The sequence below is a fragment of the Salmo trutta genome, chromosome 1 (genome assembly GCF_901001165.1).
Source record: "Salmo trutta chromosome 1, fSalTru1.1, whole genome shotgun sequence".
NCBI classification, from domain to species: domain Eukaryota; kingdom Metazoa; phylum Chordata; class Actinopteri; order Salmoniformes; family Salmonidae; genus Salmo; species Salmo trutta.
The window spans coordinates 3497819-3517448 of record NC_042957.1 but is presented as its reverse complement, the minus strand read 5'-3'; the positions used below and the strand labels follow the sequence as shown (position 1 = coordinate 3517448).

Here is a 19630-nt window from a genome sequence, read left to right as displayed (position 1 = left end):
ACTGAGTTACAGAGAACCACACTGAGTTACAGAGAACCACACTGAGTTACAGAGAACCACACTGAGCTACAGAGAACCACAATGAGCTACAGAGAACCACACTGACTGAGTTACAGAGAACCACACTGAGTTACAGAGAACCACACTGAGTTACAGAGAACCACACTGACTGAGTTACAGAGAACCACACTGAGTTACAGAGAACCACACTGACTGAGCTACAGAGAACCACACTGAGTTACAGAGAACCACACTGAGTTACAGAGAACCACATTATATGCTGTTACTGTACTCTAACAAATGGCCTTGTAGAACAGAATACACGTCACCATGACAGCTTGTTAGCAGCCCTTTCTACTTAATCAACTCATTACTCATCTACTGTAGTTACTTCCGTACTGCTTGGCAAGCCTCAGACATGTCAGAGTATGTTACTGCAGCAGGGTTTCCCAAACCTCTCCAATTGAGTCATTGAAACTGAAACAGGGCATCCCAAATGGAGGAAACAAACAATGTACAAGGCTAGCTGTGATTTACAACTTGATAGCAATATTTTTTTGGACTACCAATACATTATATTAATCATGTATTGAACTTTATCCATCTATTCTACCAACAACGCCTTACTGTACGTTATGGAATGTTGAGTCAAATATAACCTATTTTTAAAACCTCTTATAAACTGGGAATTTGATATTTTTTACTGATATTCTGATTGTCTGTTCATTTCATATCTGCAAAGTAGAGGTCGACTGATTAATCGGAATGGCCGATTAATTAGGGCCGATTACAAGTTTTTATAACAATCGGTATTTTTGGGCACCGATTTGCCGTTTTTTTTTTGTTTTTTTTACATTTACCAACCGTTATTTAGCTAGGCAAGTCAGATTAAGAACACATTCTTATTTTCAATGACGGCCTAGGAACGGTGGGTTAACTACCTTGTTCAGGGGCAGAACAACAGATTTTTACCTTGTCACCTCGGGGATTCGTTTTTGCAACCTTCCAGTTACTAGTCCAACGCTCTAACCACCTGCCTTACATTTCACTCCACGAGGAGCCTGCATGGCAGGCTGACTCCCTGTTACGCGAGGGCAGCAAGAAGCCAAGGTAAGTTGCTAGCTAGCATTAAACTTATCTTATAAAAAACAATCAATCTTAACATAATCACTAGTTAACTACGCAAGGTTGATGATATTACTAGTTTATCTTACGTGTCCTGCGTTGCGTATAATCGATGCGGTGCCTGTTAATTTCTCATCGAATCACAGCCTACTAAAATCAATACACAAGTATATATTTTTAAACCTACTTATTTAGTTAATATTGCCTGCTAACATGAATTTCTTATAACTAGCGGAGTTGTGTCACTTCTCTTGCATTCCGTGCAAGCAGTCAGGGTATATACAGCAGTTTGGGCCGCCTGGCTCATTGCGAACTGTGAAGTCCATTTACTCCTAACAAAGGCTGTAATTAATTTGCCAGAATTGTACATAATTATGACATAACATTGAAGGTTGTGCAATGTAACAGGAATATTTAGACTTAGGGATGCCACCCGTTAAATAAAATACGGAACGGTTCCGTATTTCACTGAAATAATAAACGTTTCGTTTTCGAAATGATAGTTTCCGGATTCGACCATATTAATGACCAAAGGCTCGTATTTCTGTGTGTCATTATGTTATAATTAAGTCTATGATTTGATATTTGATAGAGCAGTCTGACTGAGTGATGGTAGTCAGCAGCAGGCTCATAAGCATTCATTCAAACAGCACCTTCGTGCGTTTGCCAGCAGCTCTTCGCAATTCTTCAAGCATTGCGCTGTTTATGACTTCAAGCCTATCAACCCACGAGATTAGGCTGGTGTAACCGATGTGAAATGGCTAGCTAGTTAGCGGGGTGTGCGCTAATAGCGTTTCAAATGTCACTCACTCTGAGACTTGGGAGTGGTTGTTCCCCTTGCTCTACATGGGTAACGCTGCTTCGAGGGTGGCTGTTGTCGATGTGTTCCTGGTTCGAGCCCAGGTAGGAGCGAGGAGAGGGACGGAAGCTATACTGTTACACTGGCAATACTAAAGTGCCTATAAGAACATCCAATAGTCAAAGGTATATGAAATACAAATCATATAGAGAGAAATTGGCCTATAATTCCTATAATAACTACAACCTAAAACTTCTTATCTGGGAATATTGAAGACTCATGTTAAAAGGAACCACCAGCTTTCATATGTTCTCATGTTCTGAGCAAGGAACTTAAACGTTATCTTTTTTACATGGCACATATTGCACTTTTACTTTCTTCTCCAACACTTTGATTTTGCATTATTTAAACCAAATTGAACATGTTTCATTATTTATTTGAGGCTAAATTGATAGTATTTATGTATTATATTAAGTTAAAATAAGTGTTCATTCAGTATTGTTGTAATTGTCATTATTACAAATAAATAAAATAAAAAAATCGGCCGATTAATCGGTACTGGGTTTTTTGGCCCTCCAATAATCGGCAGCGGTATCGGTGTTGAAAATCATAATCGGTCGACCTCTACTGCAAAGTAGTTGTCAGTTCCACTTTAACACCTAACAAACACTTTAAAATAGACCAGGTCGTGTTGTTATCTCATATCCCAGCGATAATGCCTTACACTACGCCTGGGAAGAAAACAGTTCAATTTGCTCAACTTGCCATTGGCTCAACTTACACCCAGCAAACATTATGACTATATTAGCCCACACAGCTACAAGGATGCACTTTCATGCCAGGTTTATGACCTCACATTGTAGCTTATAGAAACCCCAACTGATGTATAGAACAATCTTAAATGTATCATCTACTTTGGTTTAGATACAAGCATCATGAAACCTCTAACAAAAAATATAAACGTAACATGAGACAATTTCAACGGTTTTCATATAAGGAAATCAGTCATTTGAAATAAATTCATTAGGCCCTAATCTATGGATTTCACATGACTGGGCAGGGGTGCAGCCATGGGTGGGCCTGGGAAGGCATAAGCCCCCCACTTGGGAGCCAGGTCCAGCAAATCAGATTGAGTTTTAAAGTTCAGGGTGATGGATGGTCTCTCTAACGTTGTGATAAAGGAACTCTCAGGAGTACAGTATTCACGCTGCTTCAAACAGACAGAGTACTGTGGCTGCTGTGAGTACTGTTGGTTTATCAAGTTGTTAAACTGTAGAACAGATATAGTGTAGTGCACCAAATGTAATTAAATCCACAGCGGAGTAACTCCAGTTAGAAACACTACTGTGGATCCCGTGGGTTTCTCAAGGTGCTGAACTGTCCAACTAACATAGTGTTGTGCACCATACATTGGAGTAACTTCAAGTACAATACATTTTACTCATTGACAGTCATTGACTGATTATCATATTCCATAGTGTAACAGGTAGGATTATCATATTCCATAGTTTAACAGGTAGGATTATCATATTCCATGATGTAACAGATAGGATTATCATATTCCATAGTTTAGCAGGTAGGATTATCATATTCCATAGTTTAGCAGGTAGGATTACCATATTCCATGATGTAACAGATAGGATAATCATATTCCATGATGTAACAGATAGGATTGCCATATTCCATGATGTAACAGATAGGATTATCATATTCCATGCTGTAACAGGTAGGATTACCATATTCCATGATGTAACAGATAGGATTATCATATTCCATGCTGTAACAGGTAGGATTACCATATTCCATGCTGTAACAGGTAGGATTACCATATTCCATGATGTAACAGATAGGATTATCATATTCCATGATGTAACAGGTAGGATTACCATATTCCATGATGTAACAGATAGGATTATCATATTCCATGATGTAACAGATAGGATTACCATATTCCATGATGTAACAGATAGGATTACCATAGAAATAGACATTATAAATAGACAAAGACTAAATAAACATTTGGGATGCAGCAGTATCATATGAACATCATTCCACTCATTTTCTGTCTCCTTGCCTCACATGCTGACCACACCGCTCGCGTTGCAAAATAAATTTAAACATACACGTTATTCAATTATTGCACGCACACTGCTCGCGCTGGCCAACGAGCGTCTGCGTTGCCAAGCGCTAAAATAGAAGTCAGTTCTCTTTATGATGCTGAACACGGTGCAAGTCCTGCCTCTCCCATCTCCTCATTGGTTTATAGAAGCAGATACCCACGTGCCATCTCCTCATTGGTTATACCAATGTGGGTGATTGAAAGATGAACTGAGTTCGGTCGGTCGTCGTGGTAACTATGAAAGTTAGTAGCCAATCACCATATAAAGTCCAAAGATGAAAAAGCCTGGAAGAAGGAGAGATGACTAGAAACGATTTGGTTGACCGTTTTATCTGTGGATTAATTGTCGGAGTAGAGGACCTTGTGCATTTCAGGTAAAATAACAACTCAACTTATTTATCCCAGGACAAATTAGCTAACAATAGCAAGCTAGCTAAATAGAACAAATTAGCTAGCAACTGCAAGCTAGCTAGATACATTTCGATAAATGCTTATTTTGTACAAAGCTCATAACTGGGACAGCGTCAATTCAATGTAACGTAATCCCTGTGTTGGACTAGCCATTGCTTTGGATATAGATACAAACAATGAAATCGAATATAACTTTGATATTGTGATCAAATCTAATCAGAGAATATCGAATGAGAATATTGAATGAGAATGGGAACAGTGTAGAGAACATACAGAGAGGCCCCTGGCTAGCACTGGCCTGGCATGGAATGAAAGAGGACAGGCTAGCACTGGCCTGGCATGGAATGAAAGAGGACAAACTAGCACTGACCTGGCATGGAATAAAAGAGGACAGGCTAGCACTGACTTGGCATGGAATTAAAGAGGACAGGCTAGCACTGGCCTGGCATGGAAGATGTGTTAGACACACATGAAGAATCTTCTCAGTGCATGTCATGCTGGCCTAAACTGCTCCATCTGAACTACAGCCATGATCAAAATGGAGGATGAAGCTGAGAGTTTAATAATCCTATCTATGTTTTTTTAATTGTTGTTATTATTTTTTATTTAAACTAGGCAAGTCAGTTAAGAACAAATTATTATTTACAATGACGCTTACCCCGGCCTACCCGGGCCTACCCCGGCCTACCCGGGCCTACCCCGGAAAAATCCGGACAGATGCTGGGCCAATTGTGCGTCGTCCTATAGGACTCCCAATCACGGCCGTATGTGATACAGCCTGGAATTGAACCAGTAACTCCTATTACCTCTGTATTATTCAGTGGAGTAACTCCTACTACCTCTGTATTATACAGTGGAGTAACTCCTACTACCTCGGCATCCTATTCCCTCCTATCTGAGATACCCACTGCAGCCCTGATCCTCCACATACAACACCCGTTCTGCCAGTTACATTCTGTTAAAGGTCCACAAAGCACACACATCCCTGGGTCGCTCCTCTTTTCAGTTCTCTGCAGCTAGCGACTGGAATGAGCTGCAACAAACACTCAAACTGGACAGTTTTATCTCCATCTCTTCATTCAAAGACTAAATCACTAGCTAGGTTTCCGTCTAATTGGCGACAGATTTTCAAGTGAATTTTGTAAAATGTGCATAAAAACAACTCTACTGATGGTTTTCTCACAACAACAACAAAAAATTCATTTTTTTTAAAGAAAAAAACAGTTTTGTCTAAAAATGTTGCAGAAAAACTAATCCATGCTTTTGTCACTTCTAGATTAGACTACTGCAATGCTCTACTCTCCGGCTACCCGGATAAAACACTAAATAAACTTCAGTTAGTGCTAAACATGGCTGCTAGAATCTTGACTAGAACCAACATTTTTGATCATATTACTCCAATGTTAGCCTCTCTACACTGGCTTCCTGTTAAGGCTAGGGCTGATTTCAAGGTTTTACTGCTAACCTACAAAGCATTACATGGGCTTGCTCCTACCTATCTCTCCAATTTGGTCCAGCTGTACATACCTACACGTACGCTACGGTCACAAGACGCAGGCCTCCTTACTGTCCCTAGAATTTCTAAGCAAACAGCTGGAGGCAGGGCTTTCTCCTATAGAGCTCAATTTTTATGGAATGGTCTGCCTACCCATGTGAGAGACGCAGACTCGGTCTCAACCTTTAAGTCTTTATTGAAGACTCATCTCTTTTGTAGGTTCTATGATTGAGTGTAGTCTGGCCCAGGAGTATGAAGGTGAACGGAAAGGCACTGGAGCAACGAACCGCCCTTGCTGTCTCTGCCTGGCCGGTTCCCCTCTCTCCACTGGGATTCTCTGCCTCTAACCCTATTAGAGGGGCCGAGTCACTGGCTTACTGGTGCTCTTCCATGCTGTCCCTAGGAGGGGTGTGTCACTTGAGTGGGTTGAGTCACTGACGTGATCTTCCTGTCCGGTTTGGTGCCCCCCCTTGGGTTGTGCCATGGCTTTGTGGGCTATAGTCGGCCTTGTCTCAGGATGGTAAGTTGGTGGTTGAAGAAAACCCTCTAGTGGTGTGGGGGCTGTGCTTTAGCAAAATGGGTGGGGTTATATCCTGCCTGTTTGGCCCTGTCCGGGGGTATCGTCGGATGGGGCCACAGTGTCTCCTGACCCCTCCTGTCTCAGCCTCCAGTATTTATGCTGCAGCAGTTTATGTGTCGGGCGGCTAGGGTCAGTCTGTTATATCTGGAGTATTTCTCCTGTCTTATCCGGTGTCCTGTGTGAATTTAAGTATGCTCTCTCTAATTCTCTCTTTCTCTCTTTCTTTCTCTCTTTCTCTCTTTCTTTCTCTCTCTCGGAGGACCTGAGCCCTAGGACCATGCCTCAGGACTACCTGACCTGATGACTCCTTGCTGTCCCCAGTCCACCTGGCTGTGCTACTGCTCCAGTTTCAACTGTTCTGCCTGCGGCTATGGAACCCTGACCTGTTCACCGGACGTGCTACCTGTCCCAGACCTGCTGTTTTCAACTCTCTAGAGACAGCAGGTGCGGTAGAGATACTCTGATTTACTCCTGAGGTGCTGACATGTTGCACCCTCGACAACCACTGTGATTATTATTATTGGACCCTGCTGGTCATCTATGAACATTTGAACACCATGGCCATGTACTGTTATAATCTCCATCCGGCACAGCCAGAAGAGGACTGGCCACCCCTCATAGCCTGGTTCCTGTCTAGGTTTCTTCCTAGGTTCTGGCCTTTCTAGGGAGTTTTTCCTAGCCACCGTGTTTCTACACCTGCATTGCTTGTTGTTTGGGGTTTTAGGCTGGGTTTCTGTACAACACTTTGTGACATCAGCTGATGTAAAAAGGGGCTTTATAAATACATTTGATTGATTGATTGATTGATTGATTGATTGATTGATTGATTGATTGATTGATTGAAGAGCTGGATCCTTTTTATTTGTGAAACGGTAGTTGATTATAATGTAACAAGGATAAGACCCTCAATATTTATTGGAAAGGAGCATCAAGCTCATCACTGTGTTCTTTCACCACCCTGTGAAGTTCCATCATCATTTATTTAATTGAGTCGCAGTGGGAGGACCACTCATCATGTGACTCCTAGTTTACTTCGATAGGATGGTTATTTATTTTTATATATATATATATATATTTATTTTTAAAATATTTTTATTTGATCAATACTTGAACATAAAAGGGTTTCCACTGACATTTCTCGCATAATTAATTTTACAGACACTAAAAGATCCAGCTTGTCTAGCGTATTTTGTTACATTTTGAGCCTGTAATCGAACCCACAATTGCTGATGCTCCGGATACTCAACTAGTCTAAAGGCCAGTTTTATTGCTTCTTTAATAAGAACAACAGTTTTCAGCTGTGCTAACATAATTGCAAAAGGGTTTTCTAATGATGAATTAGCCTTTTAAAATGATAAACTTGGATTAGCTAACACAATGTGCCATTGGAACACAGGAGTGATGGTTGCTGATAATGAGCCTCTGTACGCCTATGTAGATATTCCATAAAAAATCTGCCGTTTCCAGCTACAATAGTCATTTACAACATTAACAATATCTACACTGTATTTCTGATCAACCTGATGTTATTTTAATGGACAAAAAAAATTGCTTTTCTTTCAAAAACAAGGACATTTCTAAGTGACCCCAAACTTTTGAACGGTAGTATACATTTGGAAAGTTTCCATCAGGCCTGTCATGACATTTTTTTATACAACATGTACTGTACCCACATAAAAACATTGGATGGAAACTTGGCTAGTGACACTCTTACAGACATTTTTTCGTGATGTATTTTGGTCTACCTTTCTGCCCTTATGCTGTTGTCTGTACCTAACAATGTTTGTGCCATGTTTGTGTTGCTACCATGTTGTTTCTACCATGTATTGTTGATGTCATGTTGTGTTGTTACCATGTTATGTTGTTGTCATGTTGATGTGTTGTTACCATGTTGTGTTGTTGTCATGTTGATGTGTTGTTACCATGTATTGTTGATGTCATGTTGTGTTGTTGTCATGATGTGTTGTTGTCATGTTGATGTGTTGTTACCATGTTGTGTTGTTGTCATGTTGATGTGTTGCTACCATGTATTGTTGATGTCATGTTGTGTTGTTGTCATGATGTGTTGTTGTCATGTTGATGTGTTGTTACCATGTTGTGTTGCTACCATGTTATGTTGTTGTCATGTTGATGTGTTGTTACCATGTTGTGTTGTTGTCATGTTGATGTGTTGTTACCATGTATTGTTGATGTCATGTTGTGTTGCTACCATGTTATGTTGTTGTCATGTTGATGTGTTGTTACCATGTTGTGTTGTTGTCATGTTGTGTTGCTACCATGTTATCTTGTTACCATGTTGTGTTGTTGTCATGTTGTTGTTGTGTTGTTGTCATGTTGTGTTGTTTGCATGTTGTGTTGTATTGCTGCCATATTGTGTTGTCTTAGGTCTCTCTTTATGTAGTGTTGTGGTGTCTCTCTTGTTGTGATGTGTGCTTTGTTTTACAATTTTATTTTTAATCCCAGCCCCCGTCCCCGCAGGAGACTTTATGCCTCTTGGTAGGCCGTCATTATAAATATGAATTTATTCTTAATTGACTTGCCTAGTTAAATAAAGGTTAAATAAATAAATACAAATTGTAATAAATAAAACATGTTTATGAATGCCATGGCCAATTTATCAGTGAGACTTCAGTAAATTGCCACGTTCATGATTTCCTGCTGTGCATTCATACAATCCTCGCTAGCGTCATGCTGCTATAATCCCATTATTGTGTCTTTAGGGGAAAGGAGGATACCTAGTCAGTTGTACAACTGAATGCATTCAACTGAAATGTGTCTTCCGCATTTAACCCAACCCCTCTAAATCAGAGAGGTGCTGTGGGGGGGCTGCCTTAAATCGACATCCACGTCTTCGGCGCCTGGGGAACAGTGGGTTAATTGCGTTGCTCAGGGGGCAGAACGACAGATTTTTCCCTTGTCAGCTCAGGGATTCGATCCAGCAAACTTTCAGTTACTGGCTCAACGCTCTAACCACTAGGCTACCTGCCGACCCCCTCGTACAATCTTCACCAGCGTCATGCTGGTATATCTCAAAGCATAAATGATTGTTTGTCTTAACACTGGTGAATTTCACACAATGACACTAGCACTAACATTAACATACACACTGGTGTAGGGTAAGGCCTAGTTGGAAACGCCCTGTAACAACCCAATTTCTCTTCTCTGTTTCTCACCATTTTGGATGGAGAAGATCAACCCAAGGTTATTTAGCCTATTATAACCCATGCTGACTCCCTCCTGTTCTCGTGTGAGTGTGTGTGTCCGTTTTGTATTCTGCACAGGGACTCTACCTTGGGGCCAAGTGACCATGGTGACATTGCAGATGTTGGTGACAACAGTCGGGGAAATTAGCTTGTTTCTGACACCAGTTGGACCACGTCTTGTCGTATTCCTTCCTGTCTACATTTCTACAGTGGCCTAATAGACGGGTTAGCTGACAATAGACGGGGTTTAGCTAGCTAGCCAACAACTGTAACAATTTATTGTGCAAATGTGTGCACAGTATAGTTTACGTGTTGCCAACGATCTAAGCCACATGTTGGTTTTGTTGCTAAACAACCAACCCGTCTATGAGCAGAGACCTCACGTTATATCAGAGACCAAATTCCACTTTTTTCTATGGTGGCGTAGTCTGGCAGGATGTGACATGTCTGGCACACACACACATTCTTTGGGGACACCTGATAGCTAGCTTCAACAGTGATAGGTGCTTCTACACCTGCATTGCTTGCTGTTTGGGGTTTTAGGCTGGGTTTCTGTACAGCACTTTGAGACATCAGCTGATGTAAGAAGGGCTATATAAATACATTTGATTTGATTTGATAGGTGGGCCATTCATTATTTCCCCCACTGTGACAATTATTTCACACATTAAATTCCTCAATCTGTTCATTGCTGTCATGCAATTTAATCTTGAAAATAAAACTTAATGGGGAACCATAAAACTTAACACAAGTAATTGGACATTCTGTTTTCTGTTCAAATGAATGTCGGACGGACTGTAAATCCCAACGGTCTCATTTCTGCTCTGATGACAATTGGCAACATAACTGTCACAGTTATTTCATCATCCAGGCTCCTTCACAGCGACTCATTCATACGCATGAGAGTCCTAATTATTATTTTATTGATATTACGGATTTTGATGGCTCTGAGAAGTCCCTTTTTTCCCACAGAGATTAAACATCAATAGAACTGACCCTCCCCCCCTTCCAGCATCCTTGTGTGACACATTTGAATGTGGGTTAAAAGGGAAATTAAAAAATGTAAAAAATTGCCCCCACCTACCAGAGTCTTCCTTGCTAGCTAGCCTGCCTGCCAAACACCTGTCCTCACCATTGTTAACAGAACTTCAGGAAAACAGTGTCCGACATGTGGAGGACGAAGGACACCGTCTACCGATGTACGGCTAGCTAGCTATCCAACGTTATTGTGCATTTAACGCCACCTACTGTACTGGAGCGCCTCCGCCTGGTACTAAACATAAAAATGGACCAAGAGAAGTATAAAGATGGAGGAAAACCCCGAATTGCGGACCGCAATTGCACCCTTCTCAAGCTGGCAAAACGCATGCGCAACGTCCCCAAAGGACAGAATGCACACAACTAATGACGCCCAGGGGAGCACTGTGCATCATTCTCGCTGCCATTTCAAAAGTAGAGATTGTGAATTCAGACCGAGGTGTCAGGTTTTCATCACGGATCTCTCTGTACTTTGCTCCGTTCATCTTTCCCTCGATCCTGACTAGACTCCCAGTCCCTGCCGCTGAAAAACACCCACACATCATGAGAAAATACTTCTGTGACACATATACAACAGTGCCTTCAAAAGCTTGACTTTTTCCACATTTTGTTGTGTTAGAGCCATGAATTTAAAATGGATTCAATTTTGATTTTGTTTCACTGATCTACAAAAAAAAACAACATAAAGTCAAAAAATATTTTATTGACAAATTCATTAAAAATTAAAAGCTGAAATGTCTTGCGTCAATAAGTATTCAACCCCTTCGTAATGGCAAGCCTAAATAACGGTTAAAGGTGACAGGCAAAGGACTCAAAAACAAAATAAACGAACACAAAGTAATAACACTAATTTCCACTTTTTTGTGAAGATGTCATTTTCTCACCATAGAATGTAAGGATGATATCATTTGAGGACAAAAAGAAAAGAGCAATGGCTTTACTGCAAGGAGCACACGCTACAGACCTGGCTGACTGCAAGGAGCACACGCTACAGACCTGGCTGACTGCAAGGAGCACACGCTACAGACCTGGCTTACTGCAAGGAGCACACGCTACAGACGTGGCTTACTGCAAGGAGCACACGCTACAGAGCTGGCTTACTGGAAGGAGCACACGCTACAGACCTGGTTTACTGCAAGGAGCACACGCTACAGACCTGGCTTACTGCAAGGAGCACACACTACAGACCTGGCTTACTGCAAGGAGCACACGCTACAGACCTGGCTTACTGGAAGGAGCACACGTTACAGACCTGGCTTACTGCAAGGAGCACACGCTACAGAGCTGGCTTACTGGAAGGAGCACACGCTACAGACCTGGTTTACTGCAAGGAGCACACGCTACAGACCTGGCTTACTGCAAGGAGCACACACTACAGACCTGGCTTACTGCAAGGAGCACACGCTACAGACCTGGCTTACTGCAAGGAGCACACGCTACAGACCTGGCTTACTGCAAGGAGCACATGTCTGACATGATTTGAGAAGACACTTGTAAATCTGGGTAATAAACATATATGTAAATAATGATTAGGAAAAATGGTCTAGCTAGCTAACTAACATACTGTATCAAGGATTTTTTTTAAATCTACACTGACCAAAATATTATTGTAGACCTTTTTTATGATGTATTTAGCTGTTGAATGAAGAAAAGTTTGGAAAAACAGGGAAACCTTTGCTTGTCACCTTTAACGTCAGTCTCTTCATAAGGCGATCCTATAGGCAGCTTCCTCACATCAATTCCTGGTTAGTGAGAGATTTACGTGCTAATTACACGTGAGTCATTCTGTAACCATGTGTTAATAACCACTGGCTAATTAGGAATAGGTTCTAGGCTACTTATAAAAGTTGAGGTAAACAATCAGGAAGTTAAAATATGCCAGATATGAGTCTGAATAAGTTGTGATTACTTGATAACAATTCAGCACAACAACATGGTGAAGCAAATACAGCATTAACCCACTAACCTATCCACAGTATTAACCCACTAACCTATCCACAGTATTAACCCACTAACCTATCCACAGCATTAACCCACCAATCTATCCACAGTATTAACCCACCAACCTATCCACAGTATTAACCCACTAACCTATCCACAGCATTAACCCACTAACCTATCCACAGCATTAACCCACCAACCTATCCACAGCATTAACCCACCAACCTATCCACAGCATTAACCCACTAACCTATCCACAGTATTAACCCACTAACCTATCCACAGTATTAACCCACTAACCTATCCACAGTATTAACCCACTAACCTATCCACAGTATTAACCCACTAACCTATCCACAGCATTAACCCACCAATCTATCCACAGTATTAACCCACCAACCTATCCACAGTATTAACCCACTAACCTATCCACAGCATTAACCCACTAACCTATCCACAGCATTAACCCACCAACCTATCCAGAGTATTAACCCACCAACCTATCCACAGCATTAACCCACCAACCTATCCACAGTATTAACCCACTAACCTATCCACAGCATTAACCCACCAACCTATCCACAGCATTAACCCACCAAACTATCCACAGCATTAACCCACTAACCTATCCACAGCATTAACCCACTAACCTATCCACAGCATTAACCCACTAACCTATCCACAGCATTAACCCACTAACCTATCCTCAGCATTAACCAGCTAACCTATCCACAGCATTAACCCACTAACCTATCCACAGCATTAACCCACCAACCTATCCACAGTATTAGCCCACCAACCTATCCACTGTATTAACCCACTAACCTATCCACAGCATAAACCCACCAACCTATCCACAGCATTAACCCACCAACCTATACACAGTATTAACCCACCAATCTATCCACAGCATTAACCCATCAACCTATCCACAGCATTAACCCACCAACCTATCCACAGCATTAACCCACTAACCTATCCACAGCATTAACCCACCAACCTATCCACAGCATTAACCCACTAACCTATCCACAGTATTAACCCACTAACCTATCCACAGCATTAACCCACTAACCTATCCACAGCATTAACCCACTAACCTATCCACAGTATTAACCCACCAACTTATCCACAGTATTAACCCACCAACCTATCCACAGCATTAACCCACTAACCTATCCACAGCATTAACCCACTAACCTATCCACAGCATTAACCCACCAACCTATCCACAGCATTAACCCACCAACCTATCCACAGCATTAACCCACCAATCTATCCACAGCATTAACCCACCAACCTATCCACAGCATTAACCCACCAATCTATCCACAGTATTAACCCACCAATCTATCCACAGCATTAACCCACCAACCTATCCACAGCATTAACCCACCAACCTATCTACAGCATTAACCCACCAACCTATCCACAGCATTAACCCACTAACCTATCCACAGCATTAACCCACTAACCTATCCACAGTATTAACCCACCAACCTATCCACAGCATTAATCCACCAACCTATCCACAGCATTAACCCACCAACCTATCCACAGCATTAACCCACCAACCTATCCACAGCATTAACCCACTAACCTATCCACAGCATTAACCCACTAACCTATCCACAGCATTAACCCACCAACCTATCCACAGCATTAACCCACCAACCTTTACACAGCATTAACCCACTAACCTATCCACAGCATTAACCCACCAACTTTTCCACAGCATTAACCCACCAACCTATCCACAGCATTAACCCACCAACCTATCCACAGCATTAACCCACCAATCTATCCACAGCATTAACCCACCAACCTATCCACAGCATTAACCCACCAACCTATCCACAGTGTTAACCCACTAACCTATCCACATCATTAACCCACTAACCTATCCACAGCATTAACCCACTAACCTATCCACAGCATTAACCCACTAACCTATCCACAGCATTAACCCACCAACCTATCCACAGCATTAACCCACTAACCTATCCACAGTATTAACCCACCAACCTATCCACAGCATTAACCCACCAAGCTTTACACTGCATTAACCCACCAACCTTTACACAGCATTAACCCACCAACCTATCCACAGCATTAACCCACCAACCTATCCACTGCATTAACCCACCAACCTATCCACAGCATTAACCCACCAACCTTTACACAGCATTAACCCACCAACCTTTACACAGCATTAACCCACCAACCTATCCACTGCATTAACCCACCAATCTATACACAGCATTAACCCACCAATCTATCCACAGCATTAACCCACCAACCTATCCACTGCATTAACCCACCAACCTATCCACAGTATTAACCCACCAACCTTTACACAGCATTAACCCACTAACCTATCCACAGCATTAACCCACCAACCTTTACACAGAATTAACCCACCATCCTTTACACAGCATTAACCCACCAATCTATCCACAGCATTAACCCACCAACCTATCCACTGCATTAACCCACCAACCTATCCACAGTATTAACCCACCAACCTTTACACAGCATTAACCCACTAACCTATCCACAGCATTAACCCACCAACCTTTACACAGCATTAACCCACCAATCTATCCACAGCATTAACCCACCAACCTATCCACAGCATTAACCCACCAACCTATCCACTGCATTAACCCACCAACCTTTACACAGAATTAACCCACCAACCTTTACACAGCATTAACCCACCAATCTATCCACAGCATTAACCCGCCAACCTATCCACTGCATTAACCCACCAACCTATCCACAGTATTAACCCACCAACCTTTACACAGCATTAACCCACTAACCTATCAACAGCATTAACCCACTAACCTATCCACAGCATTAACCCACTAACCTATCCACAGCATTAACCCACTAACCTATCCACAGCATTAACCCACTAACCTATCCACAGCATTAACCCACCAACCTATCCACAGCATTAACCCACTAACCTATCCACAGTATTTACCCACCAACCTATCCACAGCATTAACCCACTAACCTCTCCACAGCATTAACCCAACAACCTATCCACAGCATTAACCCACTAACCTATCCACAGTATTAACCCACCAACCTATCCACAGCCTTAACCCACCAACCTATCCACAGCATAAACCCACCAACCTATCCACAGCATTAACCCACTAACCTATCCACAGCATTAACCCACTAACCTATCCACAGCATTAACCCACCAACCTATCCACAGCATTAACCCACCAACCTTTACACAGCATTAACCCACTAACCTATCCACAGCATTAACCCACCAACTTTTCCACAGCATTAACCCACCAACCTATCCACAGCATTAACCCACCAACCTATCCACTGCATTAACCCACCAATCTATCCACAGCATTAACCCACCAACCTATCCACAGCATTAACCCACCAACCTATCCACAGTATTAACCCACTAACCTATCCACATCATTAACCCACTAACCTATCCACAGCATTAACCCACTAACCTATCCACAGCATTAACCCACTAACCTATCCACAGGATTAACCCACCAACCTATCCACAGCATTAACCCACTAACCTATCCACAGTATTAACCCACCAACCTATCCACAGCATTAACCCACCAAGCTTTACACTGCATTAACCCACCAACCTTTACACAGCATTAACCCACCAACCTATCCACAGCATTAACCCACCAACCTATCCACTGCATTAACCCACCAACCTATCCACAGCATTAACCCACCAACCTTTACACAGCATTAACCCACCAACCTTTACACAGCATTAACCCACCAACCTATCCACTGCATTAACCCACCAATCTATACACAGCATTAACCCACCAATCTATCCACAGCATTAACCCACCAACCTATCCACTGCATTAACCCACCAACCTATCCACAGTATTAACCCACCAACCTTTACACAGCATTAACCCACTAACCTATCCACAGCATTAACCCACCAACCTTTACACAGAATTAACCCACCATCCTTTACACAGCATTAACCCACCAATCTATCCACAGCATTAACCCACCAACCTATCCACTGCATTAACCCACCAACCTATCCACAGTATTAACCCACCAACCTTTACACAGCATTAACCCACTAACCTATCCACAGCATTAACCCACCAACCTTTACACAGCATTAACCCACCAACCTATCCACAGCATTAACCCACCAACCTATCCACAGCATTAACCCACCAACCTATCCACTGCATTAACCCACCAACCTTTACACAGAATTAACCCACCAACCTTTACACAGCATTAACCCACCAATCTATCCACAGCATTAACCCGCCAACCTATCCACTGCATTAACCCACCAACCTATCCACAGTATTAACCCACCAACCTTTACACAGCATTAACCCACTAACCTATCAACAGCATTAACCCACTAACCTATCCACAGCATTAACCCACTAACCTATCCACAGCATTAACCCACTAACCTATCCACAGCATTAACCCACTAACCTATCCACAGCATTAACCCACTAACCTATCCACAGCATTAACCCACCAACCTATCCACAGCATTAACCCACTAACCTATCCACAGTATTTACCCAATAACCTATCCACAGCATTAACCCACTAACCTCTCCACAGCATTAACCCAACAACCTATCCACAGCATTAACCCACTAACCTATCCACAGTATTAACCCACCAACCTATCCACAGCCTTAACCCACCAACCTATCCACAGCATAAACCCACCAACCTATCCACAGCATTAACCCACTAACCTATCCACAGTATTAACCCACCAACCTATCCACAGCATTAACCCACTAACCTATCCACAGCATTAACCCACTAACCTATCCACAGCATTAACCCTCTAACCTATCCACAGCATTAACCCACCAACCTATCCACAGCATTAACCCACTAACCTATCCACAGTATTAACCCGCCAACCTATCCACAGCATTAACCCACTAACCTCTCCACAGCATTAACCCACCAACCTATCCACAGCATTAACCCACTAACCTATCCACAGTATTAACCCACCAACCTATCCACAGCATTAACCCACTAACCTATCCACAGTATTAACCCACCAACCTATCCACAGCATTAACCCACCAACCTATCCACAGCATTAACCCACTAACCTATCCACAGCATAAACCCACCAACCTATCCACAGCATTAACCCACTAACCTATCCACAGTATTAACCCACCAACCTATCCACAGCATTAACCCTCTAACCTATCCACAGCATTAACCCACCAACCTATCCACAGCATTAACCCACTAACCTATCCACAGTATTAACCCACCAACCTATCCACAGCATTAACCCACTAACCTATCCACAGCATTAACCCACTAACCTATCCACAGCATTAACCCACTAACCTATCCACAGCATTAACCCACTAACCTATCCACAGCATTAACCCACTAACCTATCCACAGTATTAACCCACCAACCTATCCACAGCATTAACCCACTAACCTATCCACAGCATTAACCCACTAACCTATCCACAGCATTAACCTACTAACCTCTCCACAGCGACAGCAAGGACAATGTCCCCGTGTGCAGTTGGGATATGATATTTTGACACAAGTGATTGAGAGAGGATTGCTAGAAAACATGTAATTAAAAACAAGAAACAAACATAGTATATATTCACTTACTTCCACTGACCAAAAACATGTCGCTGGCGAAGAGCAACAGGACCACACAGTTCACTAACACCAGCAGACAAGACATGGCTTCGTGTTTTATTCTTCTCAGATCTATATATCAAAATGTATAGATGTCAGATCTTAAAGTACCCACTTGCAGGCTACTTTATGCGTTCAATTCATAAGCACATTGGAAGAAGAAGAAAATAAATATTTCCCGAATCATCACTTATTATCCAAGCGAGCGTTGAAACCGTTGAGTCGAAGTATTCAGAGTAGATCAATTAACTTCAGGTATGTGACAAAAGAGATCATATTGACGAACATTTTGTCAACACGTCCCGGTACATTCATGTCCACAATAATCCCATATTTATTCGTTAACCATCACACACCGATATTTAAGACTTCTCTCCTTTCTCCAAACCGCGGTACACAAATTGAATCTGACCACGTTCGATCTAATCTAAGGATTTTAAAGGAGGCTTCTTCTAATTCGAAAACCACAATGTCTCTTTCAAGTGTGATTCTCCTATGGTGTGAGTTCGTCGTGCATCGTGGTCAGTGTATAGGCTGCAGGAAACCTGTGAATGGACACGTTGAGAAGGACCAGCAACACGGACAGCGCTCTGGGAACTATAGACAGACAAGCGCCTTGGCATCAGGCAGCGCACCTCTCTCTTTCTCTCTCTTTCTCTCTCTCTGGTGGTCAGCTCGCTTTCTGATTATTTATTCATGTCGATCTGTCATTCTGCAGTGCCTCTCTCTCTCTCTCTCTCTCTCTCTCTCTCCGTCTCTCCGTCTCTCTCTCTCTGTCTCTCTCTCTCTCCGTCTCTCTCTCTCTCTCTCTCTCTCTCTCTCTCTCTCTCTCCGTCTCTCCGTCTCTCTCTCTCTCTCTGTCTCTCTCTCTCTCTCTCTCTCTCTCTCTCTCCGTCTCTCCGTCTCTCTGTCTCTCTCTCTCTCTCTCTCTCTCTCTCTCTCTCTCCGTCTCTCTCTCTCTCTCTCTCTCTCTCTCTCTCTCTATGCTTCAACGGAATTCTAAAGAACACAGCCTTTTTTTATATAGCATTTGGCACAATAATGTACAATTGGAGCATGTGTTTAATTCGAGATTATAGTAATTAACGTTCTATATCGGAAGTGAGTGATTTTATCGGTTCTTGCTGTTTAATAATGCGCGCTCGCTCACAGCAAATGAAACCGTGTTCAACGCAATAATGATTTACCCGAGACACTTGTAGGA

The 19630-nt window shown here is 42.3% G+C and overlaps 1 protein-coding gene across 1 annotated transcript in view; it reads right to left on the bottom strand.

The window, feature by feature from the left end:
- The window catches only part of LOC115149611 (fibronectin type III domain-containing protein 4), a 68123-nt gene extending 48959 nt beyond the window's left edge, over positions 1 to 19164 (bottom strand). The window contains exon 1 of the mRNA XM_029692590.1: positions 18397 to 19164. Within this exon, the coding sequence (XP_029548450.1) occupies positions 18397 to 18472 (76 nt within the window). The 5' untranslated portion in view covers positions 18473 to 19164. The remainder of the gene's footprint in view (positions 1 to 18396) is intronic.
- Between the last annotated feature and the right edge of the window lie 466 nt (positions 19165 to 19630).